General features: G+C 51.6%; 10 protein-coding genes across 10 annotated transcripts; 4 read left to right on the top strand and 6 right to left on the bottom strand.

The window, feature by feature from the left end:
• Nucleotides 1-731: 731 nt before the first annotated feature.
• Nucleotides 732-2,577, bottom strand: JN550_003836 (uncharacterized protein; the record flags this gene model as incomplete). Its single annotated transcript, XM_049315284.1, has 3 exons — nt 732-1,722; nt 1,778-2,283; nt 2,425-2,577. The coding sequence occupies 3 exons, from the start codon at nt 2,575-2,577 to the stop codon at nt 732-734; spliced, it is 1,650 nt and encodes a 549-aa protein (XP_049174406.1).
• Nucleotides 2,578-5,057: 2,480 nt separating this feature from the next.
• Nucleotides 5,058-6,535, top strand: JN550_003835 (uncharacterized protein; the record flags this gene model as incomplete). Its single annotated transcript, XM_049315283.1, has 2 exons — nt 5,058-5,627; nt 5,702-6,535. The coding sequence occupies 2 exons, from the start codon at nt 5,058-5,060 to the stop codon at nt 6,533-6,535; spliced, it is 1,404 nt and encodes a 467-aa protein (XP_049174405.1).
• A 1,021-nt stretch (nt 6,536-7,556) lies between these two features.
• JN550_003834 (uncharacterized protein) lies at nt 7,557-8,153 on the bottom strand (the record flags this gene model as incomplete). Its single annotated transcript, XM_049315282.1, has 1 exon — nt 7,557-8,153. The coding sequence occupies one exon, from the start codon at nt 8,151-8,153 to the stop codon at nt 7,557-7,559; it is 597 nt and encodes a 198-aa protein (XP_049174404.1).
• A 1,474-nt stretch (nt 8,154-9,627) lies between these two features.
• JN550_003833 (uncharacterized protein) lies at nt 9,628-12,357 on the top strand (the record flags this gene model as incomplete). Its single annotated transcript, XM_049315281.1, has 2 exons — nt 9,628-9,649; nt 9,725-12,357. 2 exons carry the CDS (start codon nt 9,628-9,630, stop codon nt 12,355-12,357), a joined length of 2,655 nt encoding a protein of 884 aa, XP_049174403.1.
• Nucleotides 12,358-14,006: 1,649 nt separating this feature from the next.
• Nucleotides 14,007-15,312, top strand: JN550_003832 (uncharacterized protein; the record flags this gene model as incomplete). The annotated part of the gene is made up of 4 exons (XM_049315280.1): nt 14,007-14,155; nt 14,209-14,333; nt 14,430-14,962; nt 15,073-15,312. 4 exons carry the CDS (start codon nt 14,007-14,009, stop codon nt 15,310-15,312), a joined length of 1,047 nt encoding a protein of 348 aa, XP_049174402.1.
• A 1,108-nt stretch (nt 15,313-16,420) lies between these two features.
• JN550_003831 (uncharacterized protein) lies at nt 16,421-17,094 on the bottom strand (the record flags this gene model as incomplete). Its single annotated transcript, XM_049315278.1, has 2 exons — nt 16,421-16,456; nt 16,510-17,094. The coding sequence occupies 2 exons, from the start codon at nt 17,092-17,094 to the stop codon at nt 16,421-16,423; spliced, it is 621 nt and encodes a 206-aa protein (XP_049174401.1).
• A 632-nt stretch (nt 17,095-17,726) lies between these two features.
• JN550_003830 (uncharacterized protein) lies at nt 17,727-18,909 on the bottom strand (the record flags this gene model as incomplete). The annotated part of the gene is made up of 4 exons (XM_049315277.1): nt 17,727-17,843; nt 17,901-18,026; nt 18,082-18,282; nt 18,370-18,909. The coding sequence occupies 4 exons, from the start codon at nt 18,907-18,909 to the stop codon at nt 17,727-17,729; spliced, it is 984 nt and encodes a 327-aa protein (XP_049174400.1).
• A 745-nt stretch (nt 18,910-19,654) lies between these two features.
• Nucleotides 19,655-21,528, top strand: JN550_003829 (uncharacterized protein; the record flags this gene model as incomplete). The annotated part of the gene is made up of 4 exons (XM_049315276.1): nt 19,655-20,139; nt 20,204-20,707; nt 20,761-21,224; nt 21,308-21,528. 4 exons carry the CDS (start codon nt 19,655-19,657, stop codon nt 21,526-21,528), a joined length of 1,674 nt encoding a protein of 557 aa, XP_049174399.1.
• Nucleotides 21,529-21,922: 394 nt separating this feature from the next.
• Nucleotides 21,923-23,690, bottom strand: JN550_003828 (uncharacterized protein; the record flags this gene model as incomplete). Its single annotated transcript, XM_049315275.1, has 5 exons — nt 21,923-22,780; nt 22,843-23,303; nt 23,363-23,450; nt 23,510-23,577; nt 23,636-23,690. 5 exons carry the CDS (start codon nt 23,688-23,690, stop codon nt 21,923-21,925), a joined length of 1,530 nt encoding a protein of 509 aa, XP_049174398.1.
• A 1,120-nt stretch (nt 23,691-24,810) lies between these two features.
• On the bottom strand, nt 24,811-26,599 carry JN550_003827 (uncharacterized protein; the record flags this gene model as incomplete). Its single annotated transcript, XM_049315274.1, has 4 exons — nt 24,811-25,316; nt 25,371-25,483; nt 25,544-26,465; nt 26,533-26,599. The coding sequence occupies 4 exons, from the start codon at nt 26,597-26,599 to the stop codon at nt 24,811-24,813; spliced, it is 1,608 nt and encodes a 535-aa protein (XP_049174397.1).
• Nucleotides 26,600-27,266: the final 667 nt, after the last annotated feature.

The raw sequence follows: 27,266 nt of genomic DNA, 5'->3' as shown, positions 1-27,266 counted from the left end.
GGCAGCACAACAAGGCAACATTTGCATTATCACTTGCACCCAATGAAACACGAACAGATAGTCCATACGGAACTCTATAAGACAGGAATGGGACAACAAAAACTGGAAAGGGCAGTCGCACTGCGTGCACAGCGTAGCGCTAATCCGGCCTGGCAGGCGCGGGCAAAAATTTGCGGCGGGTCCACTTTTTCGCCCGCCCGCGCCGGGTCGCGCACACGAAAAACACGGCAAAAAATTAATCGATATATCTCGGTGTTCCGAGATGCATCGGGAATTGAGCCCGATGCGGGGGTCGAACCCGCAGCCTTGAGATTAAGAGTCTCACGCTCTACCGATTGAGCTAACCAGGCCGATTGGTGATATCCAACCGGGCACACCGGACGGTGCTGCTGTTGTTGGGACGAGGAGGGCCATGTGAAGTTATATTGGGCCGCGCGTTGGGCCCCGTATTGGGCCGGAGAGTGGGACCGTGGCGCGCAGCGATACCCTGGACATCGATCAGGAACATCTTGGGGCTGGACAACTTGGGTCGTCGACGACGCGATGGCTTGTGGCTTATGGCCTGGTGCGATGGCCTTAAGGAGAAAGGGAGGGAGGGAGTCATGACTAGTCAGCGAGGAACACTTCCGTGCCCCCTTCGCCCCCCTTTTCCCTCTCTCCCGCTTTTCCGTCCCGAGACCTTTGCCTACAGCCGACCTGATTATCTACATCGATATATACATGCTTCCCGTTCATCCCGTCTTCCTGATGCTGACCCGCATGGGCAGGCCGTCTTTGGGGTGCGCGGTGATGCACGCTGGCGGCTGGACCTGGTAGGCTTTGGTGCCCAGGAAGGTTTCGGCCTTCTCCGGGTATACGGCCGCCATGTCGAACTCCCTCACGGTCAGGGCGAGAATGAGCCGGAGTTCGAGACTGGCCAGCTCCTGACCGATGCAGTTGCGCGGGCCCTGCTCCCAGGGCCGGAAGGCGTTCTTGACCGGGCGGAGCGGGTCGCTCTCGTCGCGCACCGTCCAGCGTTCCGGGATGAAGGCGTCCGGCTCGGGCCAGAAGTACGGGTTGCGCTGGACCGCGGCCGAGCACCCAAAGAGCATGAATCCCTCGGCTGGGTATTCGACCCCGGTGTCTGGATGGCGCAGCGAGAAGCCGGGCTCGCCAATACGTACCGTGCCCACCACGGGCCAAAGCCGCAGCGTCTCCTTGACCACGGCGAGCGTGTAGGGCAGCTGGTTCAGCAGGGAAGGGTTGGCGGCGATCCGCTCTGCTGTCTGTGAGAGGTCTGCCCCGAAAACTGCGTCGTGCTCCGCACGCAAGAGCGCGAGCTTCTCCGGGTGGCTGTATAGGGCAAAGTAGGCGTAAGCCACCGTTGTTGCCGTTGTGTCGTGGCCTGCGAAGAGGAACATCTTGACGTGGTTGACGACCTTGTCAAGGAACTCGGGCGGGATATGGCCTCGCGTGGATATCTCCTGGACTTCCTCGACATAAGACTTGACTGCCAGATTGAGGATCGTCTTGGGGCCTTCCATCTTTTCGTAGTTCTGTACCACGTTCTGGACGTAGGGCATCATTTCCTGCCGAAAGGCCCGGTTGAGAACAAAGTGGCGGAGGGGCCTCAGAGGATTCAGGGCCTTGCTGAATTGAATATCGAAATATAGAAGCCCGACTTGATCCAGCATCGACGTGATGAATTTGACAGGCCTGTCTTGGGCGTGTACTCGTGCACCCCTGGGAAACAGGTCAGTCTAAGGGATGAGCAGTCGAGGAGAGCGGATTGACGTACAGGACGGCCCTCGCGATGATATCAACGGTCAGGTTTGTGGTGAGGTCCACCATATTGACCGTTGTTCCTTGCTGGGCGGACTTTATAAGGTAGTCCCTGAACACGATGACTTCCTCCACAAAGGCAGGGATCAGAGACAGCAGGTTCCTTGCGGAGAACCCCGGATTGAATATGGCCCTATCTGCTCTCCACTCTCTGCCATCTGAGCATGCCAGGTCATTGGCCCCGGTGAAGGGACCAAACTCGGCTTTCATGTTCGGGTGCTTGAGTTGACTGTTCTCTTGGGTGAACTGAGCCATAAGGTCCGGATGAAAGACGGCGATCATGGGATTGCTCAGGGGCCAAACATCCATGTACACGCAGCCCGCCTTCATTACTTCAGGATATGCCTGGGCTATAAGCAGCGGCATGCTCTGGCCGTGAGCATCTCGCGGCATCTTGAGTTTGATGGCAACCTTTGTGATCGCAGGCAGATGGCCGAGGATGAATGAATGCGGCAGGGCGAACTGCCGCCGGATTAGTATATAGCCAGCCGCATCCTATCTTAAGGTGATGCCCGGCGAGATCCATAGGCGAAGCGGGACAGTCCTCAGCTTGCACGCAGACTCGCATTTTAGGCAGATGAAAGGGACTGCGAAGCAACATACCACTCCCGGCTGGTTCTGCGCCCGACGAACCATCATCCGCACCTGGCAGAGACGATGTATGAATTTGACAGCACTGGCGATCATCACAACTGCCAGACACTTCAAGAGCAGGCCACGGAGCCCCTCGTCCGGGGGACCCACTATTTCCAGCATCGCGAATAGTCGTGAAGAGCTCTAACGTGAGGGGGTTGAGAATCACAAGGCAGGACTTTGGGGTGAAATTCCGAATTCGAGACAACAGGCGTGACGAACAGAGTTGGACAGCCGTGCGCAGTGTAGCAGGCTCAAGTTCCACAGGAGCTAACTAAACGCCGATGAACGAACGGCTTCAGAAGATTTCAGCGCTGATATCCAGGACGAACGACTAATCTACGTTGGCCTCGGGTGGGACGGCTAGTGAGGCCGGAAGATATTCATAGAATTGCCGGTTTAGTCTGGAGTTGGTGACCATGCAAACTCTAAAAAGGGCAGGCTAGGATTCGTACTGAGCAAGCACCAACTCCTCCGTGTTTTGGTTGACCACGAAGATTGCAGCGACATATTGGACCTCTTTTTTCTTGTAAACGAATGAGTAAGTTTGTTGTAATGGCAGCGAAGCAAATAATCACATTGAGACGTTCGACTATTCTCTGCACTGCAGGGCCGCCCAGATGGCCGCGGAATGGAATCCCATGCAAGGGATATGAGGTTCGAGGGGCATTTGTGCCAGGCTCCGTGGTATGGGGTATAGAAACATATCATTCGGGCCGTACGGTGGTTCAAGAGCATTGGTGGGACATCGGGCCGTCCAATGGGTATCGATTATCCCTTGCTTCGTACACAATGTAATGATAGACAGCCAGCCAGCCTAGCTCCTAGCTTTGGCAGAGGGGAAATGTTTCGTCGCCTGCAGATTGCATGGTGTTGTTGTTTTCCTCCCGTCAGAGAGATATGAATATGGTTCGCAGGTCGGACATGTCAGATACACTGCTCCCTGTGAGCATCGATCAGATCTACACCAGAGGTTGTGTCGGCACCTATATGAGCAGGACCCGGGTTGGGGAAACGGAGCCGAACTGCGTGGGCTAAACCATGGAATGGACCGAATGGATAGTTACGAGAACGCAGCACGACTTTGTAGGGATACACTGTGCAGTTAGGGTACCAGTATGAGTTAGCCAGTACCCGACCCGGGTTGTATTTTGCTTGCTGCAGCTTGACCCGCTGCCCCCGTGCTTTCTCTGCAAAGTACCACGATACTATGGTATATCAATGCAACAACTTTTGATGCAGCAGTGATGTTGCATTATTAGCCGTGCACCTAGTGACACCTAGGTGTCCTCCATCCCCTATGCTCTCTGCACCAAGACTTGCCAATTGAGGCGGTGCCGCCAGTGCAATCTCGGTTATCTGTATGGGGGCATTAAGCCTTAGGCCAATAAGCGTACCATAGCACATGGCGGCGGCGCGTCCCCTGTGGTCCAGCCCGCGCTGATTGACCGAACCATCCGGCAATTGACAGATTTGGCAGACGGCTTGACATCTAGTCCCCTGACTAGGTAGCTAGTTAAGAAAGTTAGGGGAGGGACTGGGCGACGCGAGCAGCAATGAGCATAACCTTGGAAGGAGTTCGGCCCATTGATTTTGTGGTGCCCCTCCTCCACCCCCTTGGAAACGCAAATTGGAAAGCCAATCTGTCGAACGCGCCCGGGCACGCATTGATCAAGGTTCATGAGAGCAAGCCGCACGCGAACCGACACGGGGCGCGCTCTGACAAGGTCCTGGAGTGCAGTCCCTTGCCTGCATTAGGAACCGCAAGCCCGTGCCCAAATTTCTGCAGCGCGACCGCCGCCAGCGTTAATCCATCAATCGAACCGAACCGGCACGCACGAACGCACGAACGAACGAACGAACGAAACGAACCCCTCCAGCTTCTCTGTGGCCTCTGGCAGGCTTTTTGCTAATTTTAACCCAGCTCGCCAGCGACAGGCCTGGCAGGGCCTGGGTTCCCCCTTGGCCCCCGGAGGACGCCCCCATCTTTTGGTTCCCGTCGTCATCGCATCGCCCGCCCGTGACTGGGCAGTCGAGCCAGCCCGCCCCAGTTCTCTCCCGCTTGGCGGGCCTAGATTGGCTGATCCCGGATTGCATCAGGCTCTTCCTGGCTCTTTGCTTGCTCCTTTTCGTCGGCACAGCCAAGATACTCGTCTTTGTCTGCCCTCTTCCCACGCAGGATCGGCCAGTCTCGACAGGAAACCCGGTGCAGTTCCCAAACATCTCGATGCTCGACTGATCAACCGTCCCCGTCAGTCAACCACACCACACACCTCCCCTCACTCGTTTCAATCCCCGGCGGTTGCATCATATCCACTTGCGTCGTCGTCGCCGTTTCGTCGCTCGCTTCCTCCGTGTGTTGACGTCGTAGTCGTCTTCGCCCACACTCGCTGTTCTGGTTCTAAACCCCTGGAGCTGGATTTCTTCACGCCACGAGGTCGCCTGCCTGGCTTGCGTCGCACAGGAGCCGGGAGCCCGCACCAACAAAGCGAGACACCGCACACAAAGACACAGCACGCAGCCGCAGCCGAGAAACGGTGGCATCACCCCGTCCGTAATCCCGTCCGACGTCCCCCTCCGTCCTCGTCATGGGGCTCAACACCATGGACAACGGCACGCGCGTACGGAACCTGTGCCTCGCACGCCTGACACGATCACGCATTACCATTCTCGCCATATTCTCCTTCCTCTTCATCGTCTATATCTTCTCGCCATACGACAGTCTCGTCCGGTCCTCGATCCGTTGGCAGTCAACTGTTGCATCAGACTACATTCAACATAAATACCCGAGCGACAAGTGGTTATACAAGGAACAGAGGTATCCCGTCGACCCGAACCGGGACATTGCCATTATTCTCAAGACGGGCTATGGTACGAGGAAACGGGTGCCTGAGGTCGTCGCCGCCCTGGCCAACGAGACCTTCGAGTGTGATATGCTCCTGCTCCAGGACTATCCCCTGCTGGAGAGGCAGTCATTTGCATGGCCGAGCGGCAAGAACATTCCGGTAGTGGACATCATCGGCTGGATGCTGGAAACCGGAAAGGTCATCAACAAGGACAAGAACCAACGCATTACCGAGTACGAGTCCCTCAGCGACGCAATCGATGCCGAGGACTGGTTCATGTCCGACACTCTTAGCAAGGGCAACGGATGGGAACTCGATGCGATGAAGGTATGTCATTCATGTCCTCCAAGTCGTGTCTGCCTGGTCTCAAATGAATGCTCTTTGCTAACCTTACCATTTAGTTCATCTCTGGCCTTCAATACGCATGGGAGAATCTGCCCCGCAAGAAGTGGTACATCATGTCCGACGATGATACCTACGTACTCAAGGAATCCCTGGCTTTGACGCTCGGCCACCTTGATCCCTCGACACCCCAGTACCTCGGCAACCCGGTTGGTGATTTCAAGGGCCGTTTTGCCCACGGTGGATCGTCTGCTGTACTCTCCGGCGCTGTCCTGAAGAAGCTGTTCAACGATAACCCGAAAATCGCTGCCGAGGCTCATGTGGAAGCCACAACCGCAACTTGGGGCGATAAGCTGCTGTCTACTACTCTCATGAAGATTGGCATTTACCTCGACGAAAACTACAGCCGTCTGTTCAACGGGGAGCCTCCCAGCATGACGAGGATGTGGATCGATAGGTTCTGCCTTCCTCTTATCTCTTTCCACGGATTGGGTGTAGGGTCACGCATGTCGGACGTCGGCAACACATTCAAGGGTATGAAGGAACCCGTCTTCTGGAGACAACTGGGCAAGATTTACGGAGCCGCCGACTTCGAATCCTTCGTGGCCGAGCCGATTCGGGCCAATCAAGACTTCGTGGGACGCCTGGACGAGCACAGCACCACCATCAACCTCGTTGAATCGGTGGAGGAATGTGTTAAAATCTGTGGGCAGCACTCTACCGACTGCCTGGCTTGGACTTGGGATATGGGCACCAAGCAGTGTCACTATGCCCCCTGGACTATTATTGGCGACTACAGGGAGAACGTGTTGTCCGGCATCAACTACGCACTGGCGCAGAAGCTGTCCGAGGGCTGCCATTCACCGCCAGCACCTGTTAGGGCGGCGGAATAATTCTCATTTCTCTGAGACTTTGTTTTGTCGGATTTTCTTCTTCATTAATTCCATGTATATAAATTTTAGGGCATGGGGCGTTTTTAGCTCACTCAGAGGGTGATCCCTGAGAAATGAGCGGTACACAGCCAACTGGGCACGTCACTGGGTTTGACATAGACCGCGGATACGGCTGGGATCTTAATGATTGAATGATACCCGGGAGGGTCCGCCGGGGACGGCAAGGCTAAGTAGTGTACATAATACGCTATACGTAAATGCTAATTCCACACACTGAACAACACCTCTCGCTTCGCCAGCTTTGCCGATATGTATGATGGGTTGCTTTCTCGGTTCCAGCTTCTACACCCAGGTGAACTTCTGTAGTCCCGCAAGACCTCAACATGAAGGCTGCTGATTACCACTGCTTCGTGCTTATAATTCTAAGTGCGTCCATCCGCCGTGGAAACTAGCGCCGTTATCTTGAAGGGCTCCCTGTCACGGTATCTGATGACGCTGTAATGGCCATACGCTCAGTTGATGCATTCACAGTCATAGTTACAGTGCTAGTCACATCCGTGATAGACACGATGCAGGTACAGATGGATGGCGCTCCACAGCATATGAGTTCATCCTAAAAGTGGTAGCCCTGGTGTTTCTTCGACACCTGCTGCACAGGACGTAGTCAACGCAGACACTAATTAGCAAGCCAGCCAGCTTCAAATCCAACTCTACTAGTGCATCAGCTAGCACCAGATCATTATTTACTTATCACCAAATGACCTTGGTCTGCGTTACTCATCCTTACTCAGGCCAACGCATTGGCGCATCAAGTTGGCTGTAGCCTACTAATCTTTCTGATCGGAATGTGATATCACTGAGATGAACTTTGGGGAATTGCATTCGGTGTTGTCTTTACGAAAATGAGATTATAATCCTGTCGCCAATGGCGCAACGGATGATCCTGAACACCCAAGATTTAAGTTCTTCCCTCCCCCCTGGGGCATTTCCTTTCTAATACTACACAGGCGAATTGTGATCATTACACCTGGAGATGCGCAGCAGGAGGGAACCCGACCTTCTCCGCCACCTTGTTCTTGGCCTTGCTCTCCCACGCATCGAACGTGCCGTCCAGCTTGTTCTCCAAGCCCTTGGCCTTTCTACCGAGGAATGTGCGGAACGAGCCGTACGCGCCCGTGGCCAGCCACAGCAGGCAGTTGACGAGGTCGATCCAGACGCCAACCTTCATGACGCGGACGCTGGTGCCCTCGTACTCGTCCTCCTCCCGCTTGAGGAAGATGTTGGCAAAGGTGCCGAACACGGCGATCCACAGGATGAACAAGGTCAGGTCCCACGCGAAGAGCCGGTGCACGGGCGCGAACGGGATGGCGTAGACGACGCAGGTGATGCAGGACATGCCGGCCACCACCGTCGCGTACGCCCACGCCGCCGACTGGGCCCGCCCGGCCCGCCGGTCCTCGTCCACCCGGTGCGCGTACAACCCTACGACGACGAGAGCGAACACCAGCTGGATACCCCGGGCCGCCCACCGCGCGATGTTCTCGTACAGCCCGATCTGTTTCGTGGCTGCGCCCTTGCCGGCCTTGGCAATCAGTTTCTTGGCGGTGATGAAACCCATGACTACAGAGTGATGTAAGCGATTGTGTGTTATGGAGATGTGTGTGTGTGTGTGTGTGTTTAAGGTCTTGGGCGGTTCGCAGTGATGCTTCTATGGCCGCAGTCGTATTGTTGTTACTTGTATAGTGAATTAAAAGAGAGTTACGATCAATGCTAGTGAATGACTTCCAGCGTCGTCCGTCTGATCTGAAATGCAAAAGGAAAACACGTCTCGGTAGACTTAAGAAAAAGTGATTGGAAAGACGAGAGGAGAAACACTTGCTTGGACCCGACATTTCTTCAAGGCGGGAGGTATGATGCCTTTATGCTGTTCGGCCGATTCTTTGTCGGCCATGCCTGCGCTGGCGGTCATTGAACCACGGCGCATAGTCGAAACAAAGAGTCCCATTTCTTGACCCTTGCACCGGAGCTCGTGAGCCAACCAAGGCGGCAGACAGGATGCATGGCCCGTGCTTACCGCTTTGTTGCGTCGGCCGCCGAGTCCCCAGGCTTGATTGGCTGTCAGTGCATCGTTGAGGGCCTGGCGCTTAAGAGGGTCAGAGCCTCTCTGCTTCAAGACCCGCGCGCGCCTGGCCCTGAATAGAAACAGCGCCCGGCTTTGGGCGATTGTATAGGCCCAGAAGTCAGACTATGGTCCTCGACGAGACTGACGTTGCTGAGTGGGCTCTCTCAATTGACCGCACATGCTGACCTGATCATCTAATGAACATCTTGGGCTCTTGTGCATGCCCATTAGTGGGTCGCATTGCTTATATCCATGTCTGTTCTCTTATCTCTAGGTTTATAAGCCGATGCATCGCTCTCAACCTACATTTTTCCTTTCCGGCCTCTGGCTTACTTGATTCCTCAGGCAGAGAGAACCCAGTTGACTACTGTATCTTTGATACAGCTCCACGTATATCTTGTGCGTCCAAGCTGACGGGGCGAGTTATAGGCTGCAATATCCCTCCTTATGGGCATGACTTATGGTCAACTTCTATAGACATACAAATCAAACTGGCATTTCAATTTCGTCCATGTCCTTGTTCTAGCCTGACGCACGTTATCGCTGATATATCACGCAAGGCTGTGCGAACCCCGCTTTTCTATTTCTTGAGATGTCTTGTGGCCATGATGTGGTTGTAATCTGAGTACAGCACGTCGCTCTATATAGCCCACCACTAATTGCTGTCTTCCTATATGGCTATATACATATACCGTCTTCTCAACTCATGCTGCCTTGATATATGTGTCATGCTGAGCAACCGCCACACATTAGTGTAATTCGATCACACGGCACGGCTGTCAGATCTGGCACTGGGAATACTGGTGAGTGATATTCAGCTCGACTTACCTGACCTCAGCCGCAAAACGCCCCCGCACACCATCTTTTGAAACGAAAGCCCCACGGAGCCTTGTTTCTGCAAAACCAACCCTCTTCATCATTCATTGCAAACATTTCACGCTGCTACAACAACTTCGACCAGGTCTCTACAATGGAGATCTTCATCAAGTCTTGTAAGTCTATCCCTTACCTTGAGAACGACAGGGACTTTATGGCAATGCCAGGCTGACCATTCTGCGCACCTGCAGTGACGGGCGAGATCTACGTTCTCGATGTCGAGTCGTCCAATACCGTAGACGATATAAAGAAAATGCTAGCGACCAAGAACGGAATCGAACCTGATCAACAACGCCTAATCTACGATGGAAAACAACTAGAGGATGGACGGACACTATCGGACTACAGTATCCTTCGGCAAAGTACTTTGCACCTTGTACTCCGCCTCAGAGCGTATAGCACATCACCTCTATCCACCAGTCGTGTGCCCGTCGAAAGCGTATTTCTTTCCGGCGAAGACGCCCAGCGGACCCTACGAAGATGGCACGAACTGGCTGAAATGGGTGATTTCGATGCAGACACTCATATTGTAGATCCACAAGCCCACTACACTGCCTTGGAATCTCTTGAGAGGACTATCGTGACTTCATCTGAGCTATATCATCAATCTGGAGGGTACGAAGGCTGGACGCTGGCAAATATAGACACTATAGTGTCCCGGCTTTTGGGTGAAAGAACGTCACCTTCCAACATACCTGATTGGGTTTGTGGCCTCATGCTGGACATACAGTATGACCATACAGCAGTCACTGAGAAGGAGATCATCATCAGCCTGTGTGAATCCTACGTCATCATCCAGTCAGTCATCGACCGGTTCGATATTCTGGCCACCATAAAATTCTCCTCCGACTTCTTTAGTATACTATTGCTACGGGGTGAAAAGAATATCGCCGAGGTTGTCAAGATTCCTAAAGCATTAGTAGCCAAAATTGCACTCGAGTTACAAATCGCATTGACTCTTCTGAGGACAGAGTCAATGGATTCGGTCCGGGGTGGCATAATGCCTTGCCTACAGGAATTGTTCGATCTTCTCGATTGTGGTCCTGTCGAATACGAGATTCCGGAAGCTTTCCGAGTCATGGCCTACTTATTGGATTTGGGTCTTGTCTGCTACGTTGGGTCGCACGCAGCTCGCTTTGATTCCGAGTATTTCACGAAGGAGACTCCAGAGTTCGTGGTAAGCAAGAGAGCTGGGCTTGGATTTAGTTGCAGTCTTCGACAGTTGGCTTGTCTCAACGGCTTCCTTGATGCGAAAGCTGTCTGGGCCTTTGACGTGCACGTACGGGCTGATCAAGCCGCCAAAAACCCAAACAGAGAGAGCAATAAGTTATCGATTCTGACAACCATCGATGCGCTCGCAGATATTTGGGGTCCGGTTTATGCAGAAGTCGCCCACAGTGGGTCGCCAGCAGGCCAACCTACCCTTGTTAAGAAATACAATGTCTCCAAAGGTTGTATACGACGCGTCCCCGACAGAGCCTCCTCGCCAAACGCAGGAATATCCAAGTGCCACTGGTACAGCTGGGCAGAGGAGCAACGTCGACGTCTGGCACGATTCTTCGTAGAGCCCATCACGGGCAGTCAGGATCTGACCATGTCCCTGGATGATAAACTTCTGATCGGTACGGAGATGACCACCAACCCTGCTTGTACCTTCACCCTGCAGGAATATGAGATGAATTTTGGCGATCTCCTGACTGAACTTGGCCCCAAGCCTTCGACCTGGAAGTTTGATGGCATTGCCATGTCTTTGCAACTAGCTGCACCGAAGGTCGTTGCCATTCAGATTCAAGGACAGACAAAGAGGATACCAGAGGTCTCTGTCAAGGAGCACACATGGCAGAGATGGAACTCAAACCCAGAGCGTGCAAACCCAGGAGTTTTGAACAATTACTATGGTGTAGAGATTAGCCACTGCACTGGAAACGCAAGGAGAGTACCGTTGAAGCAGATACTGCTGATGGAACCGATACAAGAACTCCTTCAACGGCAGATACCAGGCTGGGAGTCAACACAATGGGGGATAGACTTTGTGAAGGTGCTTCAGGTTGAATCTAATGATGCAATATTCAACTTCTGGACAAGACATGTTGCTGAGCGTCCACTAGTCGGGCAGCTCGTCTCCTCTGTTCTCAACGTCCTGGACAACACCGGTAGTAACGATGTGGGTCTCAAGGCTGCAGTTCTCCACCAAAATTCCGAGAGCATCATCCACATCAAAGCAAGGAGCAATGACTGGGTCCGGCTGCTCAAGGACTCGTACCTGACAGCTACCTATGCCATCGTTAATAGGGTGTGCCTGGAATTCCGACGTCCCGATCATACGACTTCGATATGCACCGACGAAGAACGATACTCTGTGCTTCAAACGGGGGCTGGTTTGCAGAGAGATGGTTCAGTTGGCACGCAATTCAAATTCATGCCTTTGGGATTGAGATTTAAGGCGGTTGACACCGACCTTGCAGCCTCCCAGCCCCCATACCTCCTTGCTGCTGAGCCGAGCCGGGCAGCAGCACTACTAAACTCGTTCCAAGCCTGGTACCGGTATACACAAGTGAAGGAACTAGTGAATCAAAATTCACATTCCACTCGACTCAATAAGATGGTGGTACTTCGAGCTTCGCAGAAGAGCTTCGGAGGCCAGCCATATCAACGAAACCGTGGACTTCTGACCATTGTTGACGATGATGCCCATGACAGGATCGACGACCTGGAGGATCTAGCAGCACAACAGGAGGCACTTTCGCAGCTGGAGATTGAGGCTATCATACTCGAAGATGTTGAAAATCAAGATCATGCGGAGAGTTCAAGGGCAGCCTGTTGAAGAGATACCAGACAAACGCATCACCTCAAATCTTACCTGGGCAAACTCATCTCTTGGTTCATAGGAAGACCTATCCCTAAGCAATCCTTGCACGTTGCTGTATTAACCTGAACCAGGGTAATAAATTGAGCCAGGCTGTGTGCAAGGAGGTGTAATCCAAGCTGAATGTCTCCCGCCCCCATCTCACCTCCAGCTGGACCTGCGCCTTTAATTCCACGCCACCGCAGGCGAATTGGGGCCCTGCTGCAAATCGTATAATATTGTGAAAAGTCTAAGCTAGGGGAGGAAAGGAAACCTTTCCCCACGGCCGTCACGCTTGCTATTTTTACACGTGCGTGACGACTGACCCCAAGCTGGTCCGGGAGCTGGGCCCCATTATCGGGTCATGGGCAACATACGCTATCAGCTGTTCGCTCTAAGCAAGAGATAGCAGACAAAATTTGATGCGTAAGCATGATGGATTGGCGGTGTCGAAGACTGCATTTCATTGGTTTAATGTACGGCTTACGCTATTGGTTCCCATGTCCGGATTGGGCAACATACACTATCAGCTGTTCACTCTCAGCAAGCGATACCAGAAGCGAATTTTATGCGTAAGCCTGATGTATTGGCAGTGGCGAAGACTGCATTTCATTGGTTTAATGTGCGACTTACGCTATTGGTTCCCATGTGCGGATTGCAATACTTGGTAACTAGGAAATCAGGATCCCTCGACGGTCCACCTGATCTGTCACGTCAGGATCTGTCCACATTGTGGATCTAAGCAAATAATCAAAGAACGCTCTTGGGCTTCTCCCAATCATTGATTTTACTGCTAGTAATCACGGGAGATCAAAGTGCTGCACTTTTCAGCTCCCTTAGAGGATTGCGACACAGAGAACACGCTAACAGTGGCTTTGCGTCATCATACGAGAACTCGTACTACACAACTTCTGCATCCAGATACTCCTCAGCCATATAGCTTTTCACCATTATATGAAGTCGAAGTCAAATCCAATAGACATTGGAGGGATCACTAGGAGGCAACCAGTATTGAAGTGAGGTTCGAAATCCAGAGTCTCGGCGAGACTGTCAGGCTCACCTGGCGGTAGATTGGTGGTGTGTCACCAACCGCGCTGGAGAGCTTACCTCCCCGACGCAACAACAACATATCAAGGACCCCATAGTAACTACATCACCCCTTCCAGAGCCACCCGGATCGCTTGGCCTCTCCTCCCTCACCAATTATTTAAGTAGATTTAGGTCTGGGAGGATGAACATTCAATGTGCTCATCACCCCGGCTTGGGGCTTACATGTAAGATTTATTTTTCTTACTTTAGGTGGAACCGCATTTTCGCCAAGACGGTCCTTCTAAGGCATTTTTTGTTGCCAAGGCTTCACACAGGGGCGAAGCGGTACCGAAATACCAATATGGAAAATAGAATGGTCCACAGGAATGCACCGCTCGATATACCGCTTGATGGTCGTGGAAGATAGTTGAAATATAAAAGACTGGCGTGACCGTCGTCTGATTACCACTGCCTGTCACAAACATCTACCTCTTCAAATCGCCACGAGCTCATTTGCCCACCAGATATAGCAAGCTTGGTCTATATCTGGCCCTTTGTGCATATAATTAATCTAGCCTGTTATCCTATTGAGCAACGCCATGACTATCTCTCGTTTTCTCACAGCCGTTTTGGTGTCGTTGGACCTAGTGTCAGCGGCGCCAAATCTGAAGTCTCGCCTAGAGTCGGGTCCTCGTCCGCATGTCATTGTGGCTTTGTGTAACGCCATCGAACCTGCGGTGTTTTATTTGTTAGTGGAAGCCTGCACGTTCCCCTAGGAGCCAAGACGTTAACGCTAGTCAGTGAGAGCGACAACGATAAGCCCGACATCCCCGATAGTATCAATATCCTCCAATCTTCCAAGAAGGTTACCGAGGGCGTGGCCCCACCATTCAACCTGCCATTCGTAGTGATGGGAAAGTACAATAGTATGATAACACCCCCTCCGCCAATCCGCACTGTTCAATTTCCCACCAGGATGCAGTTCCAGCTAAAAATGGCGTGTTAACAATTATGATTCATAGTCCTAGGAGGGGCAACTGTCATAGCCGGCGGTCCAGGATCCTACGAAGGGGCGTTCAAAGGAACCGTGAAATACGGCCAGACAGGCCTGAATTGCTTCGACAGCCAGTTGCGTAGCTTCACTTATACACCGTCTCCCCAAGACACTGCACCCGCATTTTCGGGCGAAACGAAGTGTCTGGCGGCGTTTTCATGCACCCGGGCCGAAGGCATCGACGTCAAGTTCGAGGTCTCTGACGACACGGTTGTTATTGCCAACTACAAGGCCGGTTTCGAGAAGCCATCCAACATGATCAGCACTGCCAAAGAACTCATCAGCAGCGGAGGTAAACTGTGCAAAGATGGCGACGTCTCTGTCGACATAGACAACACTTGCAAGATAACGCTATCAAATTGCGACGACGCCAGCGGTGCTCTACTTCCAAAGCTCATTGATTCTTTTGGTGCTCTTGCCGATCAGAACGGAGCTTTCGCGCTTTCCAGCCAGAAGAACACTCATTGCTCGGGACCGGCCTATTGTCCGCCTTCTATGGATGTAAGTTTAAGTGGGCAGGGACAAGAATTTCTCCTCATCCCTTAGCCCTCTCCCTTCCTGCTTCGCAACACCACATCAATGGTAATGAGGCTAATCATGCCGTCCTACAGACACAAATGATCAGGCTTCCGAAGAGGTGGCAGGCGCTTGTCAGCAATATCCCCCCTCCCGGCAGCAACAACCAACCCAGTATTCAAGCTACCCTGGACCTCTCCTTCGAATGCCATTCTGATATGGACGAGACCATGTGCAAGGTTTTGAAGGGCCTCGCTGGCACCGGCGCCTTGATTCCAATCGTCGGACCAGCCTTTGGGGCCGGTGCCCTGGCTGTGGACTTGGCATGCTCATGAGAGACGAGTTCCATCATAAAGTTGATGAGCATTCAGTCTTTCACAGATGGGGGTGATAGAAGTGGACTTGGCACAGACTTGAAAGAAAGCCAGGGGACAGAGAAGGACAACTTTGATTCGTAATGACCAGTAGCGTTTGTAGTGATCAGTTCTATAAACATCTGCCTTATCAATTTATAGCTGAAAGCACCGAGAACAAATCTACTGGGCTAAATTGGTCGTCATGTTCGCACACTCCTCATGCAATAACATCGGGACCGTAGCTACCCCCGCAAACACTGGTCAGCGGTAAGACAACTATTGTTCAACCAGCTCAAACATGGTGGTTTCCCAACTATCACCACGAATAATGATCGTGAATTCCCTGTCACTTCACGATATATCTATAGTCGAACTGTGGCAAGTAAAACTCCGGCAAAAGACAGCACTAAGATTACCGTCAGGTTATTGCACACCGTATCCTGTTACACGAACAACTATCAAAGATTCCCAGCCATCAAAAATAGCCGATATTTTTCAAATAACCACCAAATCGCGGTATAAGATGTTGAATAACTTTGTTGCCATGATTTCAAGTTAGGTAACTTCTGGGCAGCAATCTCCCTTTGTTTCAACGCACTTCCTGGTACATTCATTCGTATGCCATGAACCCATCGAGTACCTTTATTATTCGTGTTATCCATGATCAGCTTTTACGGATGGGGATGGAGTTCTGTTACAATGGTATGTTTGGATGCGCCGGATGGAAATGCCCTTCGCGGGGCGTATACTGAAGCCACACCCTACTCTACGAGTAGATAACTGGATGATCGATCGAACTAAAGCCGGATATTGGGGAAACTCGGCACCATTCCTGTGGTTGAGACTCTGCCGACATACCTGATTGTAAACTTGTGGGATTTATGAGCCAGAAACAAGAAGTGCTGGACAAGTCAAGCTAAAATCTTCTGCTGAAAAATGTCTATATTGACAACCAAAGTTTAAAAGGGGTGAAAGTTTTTTTTTTTTTTTTTTTTTTTTTTTTTTTTTTTTTTTACAAATAAATTACCCCTCCTGTCCTACGGACATCGAACCATACGAGACAGAATGCGATAGCGATATGTAGAATTTACAAAGCGATAGATCCGTCTTTCTGGAACAGGCCCTAAAAGAATAGTAAGTTAGCTAACGTATGGCATACAAGGCGGTGTCTCTTACCATGAATTTATTTCCAGTGGTGATACAACGGTGTAAGAAAATGGCGAGCCGGATGAGAGCAAATAGTGTCACCACCGCCAGCACAAGAAGCAGCATCCCAATCAGCCCCAGAATGCTGCCGTTACTTGTTTCGGACTTATCAGGCGTATTTGACAGGGCCTTTACAAGGGGTTTCGTAATGTCTCCAGTGCACCAGAACGCATAACTTCCGGCTGCATCCGAGGGCATCTTTAGGCACCTTTCCAGAAGCTCTTCGTCCACGATGTCCAGCATATTAGGCTCACCCACACAGTTAGGTGCATCATAACGGGCCAGTAACGCCGCTGTACCGTTGGTGCACGTTGCCGTCTTGTATATTTTAAGCTGGTTCGTCGCCTTGATGGGGTAACATACGTCTCGGGTCGGGGCCTGGAACGTAGGAGCACGGTGTGCCTTGCCCCGAACGTAACAGATATTGTCGGAAACTGAAGCTTTGGAAGCGATATAGGGCCTGGCTTTCATTGTTCCGCTGGGGTGTTCTAGTTCTGGTGCTGCCAGAGTAAGGCTTATGCTCAGTGCGAGCACTAAAAAGTTCCGTGGAAACATGTTTGACCCTTCCGATGAGCTGATTTAAAGTTGTTCTTTTCTAAAATTAAATGTTTCTTAAGACGAGATGTGTTTTGTTGGCGGCGCGGCTGGAGGTTGGGGTCAGGGAGTTCTCCTTGAAAAATTCTGCGGGGGACATATCTAGGAAAATGTATGCCCCCAGAAGTTCAGGTAGCATATCTCGCATTTGCATTTGTGTTGGCAGAAATGGAATAACATTATCGTCGTTTTGCGGCACAGCGTCACAATATGGTTTAGTCTGAATCCTTCAAGCGGAAATTCTCTAGTTCCAAACGCCACGGCCTTGCGCGACAGGATTGATTGGCCCATCTCTGTTAATCCCCAGGCTGTCTTATGCAGACACGCGCCCGGTTTGTTAGAATCAACCATGCACGTTGCCTGATCTGGTAAGGTGTATGAGTTATTGATGGTGTAGATGCTGCCTTAACCCACTGCACCGAGACCTTAGAGGACGCCCTTTGCAACACATTCTCGGGCGGAGACTGGTTGATCAAGTTTTAACGCCCCCTTGATTCTTATGGTTCACATTCCTTAGGAAGTGGTATCATGCATTGAACCCGAGCAACCTTGATTTACAGGCATGAACTACAGCCACTACGTTATTTCCCAACTTAATAAAAGAATGGGAAACAGGGCACCATGGTTCCCGCAGCTAGTAATTTGTTTACAGGGTCCAGCCATTCCTTTACCTCTGCGATTTGGAAATATTCTAGCTTCACCATGATGACCTGAGGAGGCAAGTTAGCCAGTTATCGTTGATGACCGAAAAAGAAGGTTGCACGTACGTAATCATTGAAGTACCCCGATACTGCCCCTGATGGATCCCATTTTGCCAGGCCACGCGAGCCGTTTGTCTCGATGATCGATACATTGGGGTCAAGAAACTTGTCCTCGTGGAAATCGGTGACTTGCTGTATCGCGTGCGATTAATAAAATTCACAGGAGGCAGTAAATGGAGGCAATTACCTGGTCCCACTCAACCAGGGAGCTGTACAGCCATTCATTGCAAGATGCGAGGAACTCATCGTTGTATTGCCGCACCATACCCTTCGGCATGAATGGCATATTTGGCATGAAGTCCTTCGTAAACCATTGGGCTTTTTTAGGGCCCTCGCGCTCAGTGTCAAAGTAGTTAGGCCTCAAAAAGATGTCAAAGAGCTTTTGACGCTATTCATGTATCGGTAAGTAAATGTCCATTGGCATACAATCCGCCGACCGCCAGCGCAGCTATATGACATGGAGAACGGAACGTACCAGAGCTGTGGCTTCATCCCCTTCTTCCGGGATCTTGTCTGGGAGGGCATACTGCTTCTCTGGTACTGGGACGCCCCATCGACCACTATAGTGGAAAATTGGAAGGTTCATACCCGCGGCCGTGTAGTACGGTAGAGGATCACTCCATGTACGGGCCAGCGTCACCTTGCCATCATTGATGACCACGAGCTCAACGTGTGTGCAATCAAACTTCCGAACGTGTGGGCCGCCCCACGTCACGTCGGCCACGGTTCGAGACTCGATCCAGAATCGCGACAGGTCCTTCGTCGGGTACTTGACTATAGAGTCCTGAGGTCGGGACCAGTTTTTGACGGTTCGTCGTAGCCAGCTGGTTAGTACGGCGCGCCTCGGCCGGTCAAAGGACTTCGGCATGCCAGGCGGTGCGAAGGGAAAGTCGAGGATACAGTCCCGAGAAAGTAGAGAGGAGATAGCATCATCGCTCTCCCAGAACGGTGTGTTAAGGAATCGATCGAGTACCTCCTCGTTTTGGAGTCTCAAATCATCCAGTGAGGCGGCCATGGTGAACTCAACGGAATGATACCCAAAAAAAAAAGTGAATAGTAAACTTCCAACATATGGAAAACTACTTCCTCCTCTGTTGACGTTCGTCTTATAAACTCGCACTTTGCATATGTTCTGAGAAGTGAGGGATGGTCCGAGCCCGGACCGATCCCGAATTCCGGGGAGAACATCACGAGGAAAGGCGCAGAATGGCTTAGCCCGCTTTGATTGAAGATAGGGTAATTAGACCATGTCAATCGGTAGGAGGCAGACAATGCTTTGCTCGGCTGGTAGTTTGACGACGCAATGGCCAGAACACACTACCGCATGCCACCTCTAGCCAAACATCAAGCCCGTGTACATGGCAAGCCCCTCGATTGTGGATCCCTGTTTAGTGCAACCCCGGCTGGAAGGGTCCTTTAGCTCTGCGGAAAGTTCTGCCGCGAAGAGTATAGTACCGATTTAGGCAGTGCATCCCTATCGCATCACTAGTGGCCGGATCTTGAAGGGCTTATCGCCTCTAGTTCGGCTTCGCCATCGCGGGCATCTTTACGTACGCAATTGGCAAATCCAAGTCATACGATATCGTACTTGCTCATGAGCGGAAGAATATGCATGATCAGAACAACCAACTGGCTCTGTACTCTTGACATGAGCTCGTAAGTTACATATTGTCTGATAGACGCTCCAGTATCTCTCCCTACCCGACTCTTCTTGTAAGCCCCTCCCTTCTTGTACTCCAAGCATTGCATTCCGTCGCTCAATGGAGATCTTCGAAAACGCGACTCTACGAGAGGCCTCCGTGGGCCTGGAGCAATATGCCACGCTCCCACGCCTGGCAGTTGTCGGTTTGGTGTTTTGCCTAACATTCCTGCTATGGCGGCCACAGGCCAGCAGCCAGCCACCGAGCCTCCAAGAAGCGATTCCCCTCGTCTCCAACACCTACCTTTTCATGACCAACAAAGAGGCATTCATACGGAAGGCCGCAGATTTTGTTCGAGGTAGATTCGACATTGTGCAGTTCCGCCTCGGTCTGAAGAAGATATATCTGGTCACTGGCGAGAAGAACGTGCAGGCGTTGATGAAGTCGACGCCAGGTTTGCGGGCGGAGACCGGCGTGGAGACACTCCTTGAGAGCGTGTGGGCGATGCCTAAGGAGGAAGTCCAGCATTGGCGGCTCGACAAGACTGGAAGGGGGAAGACACCCCTCCCAGGAACTGAGGGCTTGCCCGACGATCGTAGATTCTGGTTCGCATTCTTACAGAACCCTGAGCTTACTGTTCCTATAGACTCATTAACTAACTTTCCGCAGGTATATTAGCCACCAAATTTACGACAACTACCTCACTGCGAAAAAGTATGCTGATAACTATGCACTAAAGTTCTATGACATCTTTGAGAAGCACCTAGATTCTATGCCCGTTTCGTCCGAGTGGTCCACTTTTGGTGTGTATGATTGGGTCAGGCACCAGATGGCTGAATGTGCGCTCATGTCGGTCATGGGAACTCACATTATCGACATGAACCCTGGCTTTCTGGATGCCCTGTGGGACACTGACCGTGTCACCCCGGACCTTGTCGCTGGGTTCCCCCGGTGGATGAAGCCGGGACCATACGACATTCGCGACAAGTTCTATGCCATGGCGAGGAAATGGGTTGAAACTTCGATGGCGCAATTTGATTTTGACGGCCCGGACCAGGACGTCGACTGGGAACCGCTCTTTGGTGCCCGTGTCACGCGCGAACAGGCAAAGTGGATGTCTCAGAATCATTGCGGAGAGACTTTAGGAGGATTCTTCGGAACTTTTGCCGCTGGGTAAGAAGTTGCACTCTTCTAATAACGCCACTGGTACTGATATTATGGTGCAGCGTAGTAGCCAACTCTGTTCCGGCAGCCACATGGGCCCTCATGGAATTGCTGAAAGATCCCGAGCTGTACCAAGAAGTCCGGGCTGAAGTCCAGACTGCCGTCGTCACGGATCCGGAGACGGGAAAGCGCTCCATGAACGTACCGAAGCTCCTGACGCTACCACTGCTACAGTCAGTCTACGTCGAGACAATGCGTTTGCATGTTTCGTACAGTATTTTCCGCGCCGTCACCCAGCCCGTGACCATTGGCGGATACCAGATTGAAGAGGGTGCCGCCGTCCTTGCCACGACATGCATAGCCCATGTTGACGATGCTGCATGGAATGCGCAGGGAACTCACCCGGCGTCGCAGTTCTGGGGTGCTAGGCACATCAAGTTCGTTGAGGAGGTGGACGAGAAAGGGAATAAAGCGACACTGCCTAAGTTTGCCATGGCAGCACGCCCGAGCTCATTCTTCCCCTATGGTAAGTTTCGCATCTTGCTCCCCTTTGTCTACTTCAATTTCCACGGCTTTGTGGAGCAAGATAAAAACCTAACATCTCACAAGGCGGCGGTCAATCAATCTGTCCTGGTCGCCATGTCGCAAAGCAGCACCTCCTCATGATGCTGGCATTGCTGCTCGCACGATTTGAGATAGAAATGATTGAGTGGGTGAATGGGGATGGATCTAAGTCTGACCGTGAGCCCGAGCATGTCTCTGCTTATGTCGGCGTGTTGGCCATGCCTCCTGACCGTGACATGAAGGCTCGATGGAGGAAGATGTGGTAGTTTCCAGTTGCCTACTTTCTTGGTTTCCACAATCATAAGGCTATGAGTTTGGATGGTTTCTTGAGGAAATGGTACACATCGGTAGCACGAAAGATGAACAATTCGGCATCTCGGAGTTCTACATAAATATGAACATAGGTTGCTCTTCAATGAAGTTATCAACGTTCGGTATGTTCTGTCTTGCATATTTGAGTCATTCCAAACCGGAATCAAAACTCGAAGTCACGTATACAATCTTTGATTTGTAAAAGACTTGGCAAGGTTTAAAGACATAATCCCGAAACAACGACCGCAGCACTTAGCATCAGGAAGTGATAGATGCGAGATAGTGATTTGGCTAACCAAAGTATACATTCTCTGTTGCCGATAGTGTATCAAACCACAGCGCTATAATTTAATTCACCAACATTGGATGGCCCGTCTCCTCCAACAGGTCCATCCACCAAACCTCATTTCCCGCGTCCCTCCGGCGCCACACGTCCTCCAACAATTTACCTACCTCCGCCACGGCTGCCTGCTGCGTTTTGTGTGCAAGCGTGTTCATGACAGAGCGGAGAAAATCCCTGTCGGGAGATTCAGGAATGAGTTGTCCTGCGGATAGAATTGGGATGGCACAGACATTCCATAACCGACTATCCACGGGGATTTGCCTTAGCAGCACAATCGCGGAGTAGGCAAGCTGTGACAAAAATTCAGACGCTGTTACAACCTCATCTATCAGCCCTACGCGCTTGTACAACAGGTCGCGGCTGTAGTTGTACAGTATCAATAGCGCAGAGAGCCTATAAGCTTCCGCAATGCTATAAAAGTGTCGTAGTTTAGCAGCGCCTAGTGACGGTTGTGGTTGTGGGTGTTCCCACTCCAGGAGGTCGGTTTCCGCAGTGTGAATTAAATTTGAGAAATCGTCTGACTCTAGAAGTTGGTCTTTGTTACGGCGGAGGCGCCTCACAATTCCACCCACGCGGCCTACGAGCGGCATCAGCGTTGTCCAGGTCCCGAGGAAGGGGTCAATGACGGCATTGCTGTCGTTCCCTCGCATTGGCGTTGCGTATGCTGTGAGAGAGGTGTATGTAAGCGGGGAGGAGAACACGAGCCCCTCGTCATCAGAGACGAAGCTGGCGAGCGTTTCGATCCAGCAGAGCCAGTGCGCGAAGAACGGTGGGATATATAGTCCGGAGCTGATATTGTGGAGGATAAGCTGCCGGGCGGCGTCTAGGTGCATTGAGCAAGAGTTTTTTGTGTCAAACCAGGACTACAGACAAACGTAATGTGAGCAACACTGTTCCATGATAGTCATCGAAAGACCTGACTTACCTCTGTCGCTCCCAGTAAGAGGACGGAGGTGAGGACCTCAATAGAGTTAGACTGCCATTGAATATCCTTTTGCAGCATCCCGAGCGCCTGCGTCCGGTAATGCCACGCGGAAGACTCCGCACACTTGTCACTATTTCTGTTGGCCATATGCATTGCCGCTATGGCAACAACGATATTGGTGAGCGCATTGCTGCGAGTAAAGTGTTGCCTTAGTTGTTCACCTAACGGGTTGTCTGCGCCTTCCGCGATAGAGATGTAGTTCGCTATGTGATTGAAATAATGGTCGAGATAGTAGTTCTGGCGACGGTACTCAGAAGACTCCAGATCGAAGCTCGGTATTGAACTTCGAGATAGGAAGGAGTGTGTCAGTGCCAAGGGATGGATATTGGCAGTGTTTTCTTGGTCTTCACCAGGCGCCGGGCTGCCATCTGGTATATTTCCAGCATCCCATATGTCTATAGCTGAGTGTGCAGCCGCGTTAACAATCACAAATGAATAGAGGAGTATATGGACCACATACCTTCGCTGTGTAAACCGCAAGTCACACTGCCAGCCTCGGTAAACTTCTTCCTCTTCCTCACGGAGGGCCCCACCACCCATTTGTACTTCTTGTCGTAGCCAGGGCACTCAACACCTTTCTTGACGCATTGGGAGCAAGCTGGCGTACCTTTGTCACAATGAATATGGCGAGAGCGGCAACGGTCGCATCCTTGAAATGCCCCTGCAGGTCAGCGACTGGAAACAGTATCAAGGAATGTGTTACATCAAGTGAACAAGATGGACCCGCTCTTACCTCCAGATGATCTGCGAGACTTTGGTGGTAGAGTGGAACCAGATAAGGTCAGCATGGTGCCAAACTCAGAATCGCAGTGAGATTTGTGTGGTGACGAGATCGTGAAGAGCCTCAGGAAGTATGGCCAATCTCTTCGGTAACGGCGCCTCAACGATGGTAGTGGAGTCGGGTATCTTGGCTGCTGGCAGGCATGCGATAAGGTCTCCTGAGCCGAGGGGCTTGGAGCTAAGTAACGCACCCCTCACCAAGGTGTCCAGTCAGGAGTTGCGCGTCAGTCTTCCCCTTTTGGGTGAGATTGACGGCAACATATGCATAGGATGGTCTTAAGTTTTGGCAGACAAGTGCTCAGGTAAGAGTGGGCGACAGATACATGGTTATTTGTCCACGATATGTCGGAGGTACAGCCGATACTACATACTCCACCACACCCGTATCTCAACCCCACAGCCGCCACTGCAGCGACCCTGGTCCAAGGCCAGCTGAACACGTGCTATCGAGCTGGTTCCCCCGACTCAGCAAGCTAACAAGTGGGCTGGGTACTCAAAAGGGATATGGAAGAGATAGAGTGCACGCCCAGTGCCCAGGCCGGGGGTTTTGGGATTGTCCACCCAAGGTTCTCTAGGGTCCACGGGATAAAGAGGTGACTTGTCGCCTCTACGTACTATGGTAGAGTCACAGGTTCCCCTTTTCTGAGCTACTCAGAAGGTCTAGATTTCGAGATATCCAACTATTTGTGGACCGCTGACGCTAAGAATCACCCACTAACTGGTCTTCACCACGCGCGTCGGTAAGCTCCTTTAGCTTGATCCTCAAAATTCGATGTACTTTAGCTGTGTCTTCCATTACGAAACAACTAAATTCCAGAATCAAAATCATACTTGAAGACGGCATAGATAGGAAGATGCTTAAGTAACAGAAGAACTGCGGGTTGCCCGCAGCGCAACTCAAGTGTATTTTCATGCCTCAGTTTGTCGTCTCTGGTTCTACAATATGTGTAAACAAAAGTTGACTTAAGAAGAAGAATAATATGCATTTCGAAATTGTATTCAGATGATAGCGACCATACAAGAAATATAATACTTTTGATTAATTTGCTAGACTTCTTCCAACTGACGCCATGTCGCTGCACAAGCTCAAGTAGCTTTAATCCAATCGGTCCGAGAAGCCCCCACTATTTAGACAGCGACTCCGGCCTTAGTGCGGAATCTATCAGCGTAGAGATAGACTGGTATGCCCAGAATGCCCAGGACTCCAGTCAGCATTCCGTAGATGCTGAAGCTAGTCAAGTAACCAACACTCTCCGCGAAACCCACTACACCATAGCCCATGCCGAAGGAAGCGCTATCACGGATGACAGCCACCAAGGTCATGACGGCAAGCGAGTCTTCCGCAGATGTGATGTTGGCCAGGTAAATCAAGGTGGCCTCCAAGATACCGCAGAAGGACTGGTAGTAGAGAGACATGAGGAACACAATCGAGAACCAGTGGGGTTGGTCACCGCCGGGGTTAGTTATGAGATAGTTCTGCGCGAGGGCACCGAATCCGATGCTGGAGATAATTCCCGTGATGACAGGAATAATCAGCACCACAAGACGGTGTTCGGGTCGGTTGACGCCGTTGTTGCGCTTCGCTAACCAGAAGATAACCTTATCATTGCCCCATCCGAGCAAGACCCAGTTGACTTTCATATGTCAGTCTATATCTTCCAAAAAGAGAGGCCTATTGCAGAACTCACGGGCAGCCATAAGCACCGGACCGATGTTGATCAATCCTACATTCTGAGGGGCCCAAGACCAAGGTTCGCTTACAAGCATGGTGGCATAGTAGGTGGAAGCTGCCAAAAGACTCCTGAGACCGACATTTTAGCAACACAATCAGACACTCGAACAAAGGCACATAATTACTCACCCGCACATAATAGTGTTCAGCCCCGCATTCCACCACATGATAGGCGATAGGGCGTACACCCCCATACGTTTGAAGAACCACACCACGCTGTGGTTCGGCGAGCCTTTGACTCTCGGCGAAATGGGCTGCAGCTGTCTCGCGAGTGTGAAAGGCTTATATTCCCCACTGGTACCAAGTGTCTTCTTGAAAGAGGCATATTCGCTAAGTTTGATACGAGGAAGCAAGCTGTTGCCATCGCGATTATAGCGAACCTCCGGCATAATGAAGAACATGCCGACCAAGGTGAAGGCGGAGATGGCCGCGAACATGAAGAAAGGGGCTTGGAAGCTTGTCGTGACAGCCATGTAGTTCGTAGCGATACTGAGACCGAGCTGCAGGGCCAATTGTGTACCCATCAGCGCACCAATCATAGTACCTCGCTCGTGCACAAAGCTCATCTCTTGGACAATCACATAGACGAGGCAGTCGGTCGGTCCCGCTGCTAGGCCCTCGACCACACGGGCGGCCAGAAGCGAGTTATATGAAGTGGAGAAAGCGCCCCAGATACATGAGGCAAAGAGCAGGGCGTTTGCGAGGAGCATCGAGAAGCGCCTTCCGTAGGCGATGGCCAGAGGCGTGAAGATCAGTTGGCCGGGGGCAATCATCGGCATAATGATTGTGACCAGGAGGTTGATCTGACCTGCATCGGCGTCCGGGAACCGCTCGGCAACAGAAGGGATGTAGTTGAGCAGGAATGCCTGGATTGAGAGGGCGGCCGAGCTCCAAAGCATCAGAATGGCCAAAATGGCCCATTTTCGCGCCGGATGCCAGTTCAATGGGTCGCCCTTGTCTGTTGTCGGCGTGGGGACAAGGTATATTTCTCCATTTTCGTCGACGAGCTTGTTCTCGGCCGGAAGCACTTCTCTTTTGCTAGTGGTTTCAACTGCTCGGAAGGAAGTATGGTAAGCAACTCAGCTCCGCAAGCTATACATGCGCCGTGGATCACGAACCTGATGACCTTGTCCCTTTGATATCGGTCTCTATCTGCGCTTTGGCGGTCCCACTGGCATCAGACATTGTGCCAAAGATGATCTTTACAGATATTCCAAAAGTCAGGAAATTCGTTGACTCGATCAAACTGAATAATGATCATTCATAAATTTCCTAGATGGCGGCCGGAGGGTGCTTTATCATCTTCAACGCAGGCTGCTATTGCATCTCCGTGTCTCAAGATAAGGTTGACGTATGATAGAAAGCCAACTACCACCTATACCACACGCCATCCAGTGCCTTGGACCTGGGATGCTGAGGTTATCTTCAGCAATGCCAGGTGCATCATCAATGCGCCTCAAGTCTGGTGAAGGGGCAGCTCTCGGGTCATCTAGCGAGAGCAACGAGCCAATGATAAGAATCCGGAACCAGTCCCAAAGGGGACATGGAACGCGTCACTGTTGATTGGGTGGCTCTGCCCCACCACTAGTATACCCCCCTCTTAATCGTTATTTGTTTGGTCCTTTTTGTTCGCTTGTGGACAAGTCTGATAAGCTAATCCGGCAAACGGGCTAGCTCATTGACCTGCAGATTACTAGCTAGCAGGGCCTGGATGCGTTAGAGGACATTGAAGGCAAGGGTTCGCTTTCGGCGTGATCAATCCTCGGGAGTTAGCTCCAGCAACTCACGTCCAAGTCGATTAGGGCATTACGATCAGAAATTGTGGCCACTATAGTCGTCAACTTCGTCGCCC

This window comes from Neoarthrinium moseri, assembly GCF_022829205.1.
Source record: "Neoarthrinium moseri strain CBS 164.80 chromosome Unknown scaffold9_Wmoseri_CBS_16480, whole genome shotgun sequence".
Lineage (NCBI taxonomy): Eukaryota > Fungi > Ascomycota > Sordariomycetes > Amphisphaeriales > Apiosporaceae > Neoarthrinium > Neoarthrinium moseri.
Note: the sequence above shows the minus strand (reverse complement) of the source record. Positions and strands in the feature narration are given on the sequence as shown.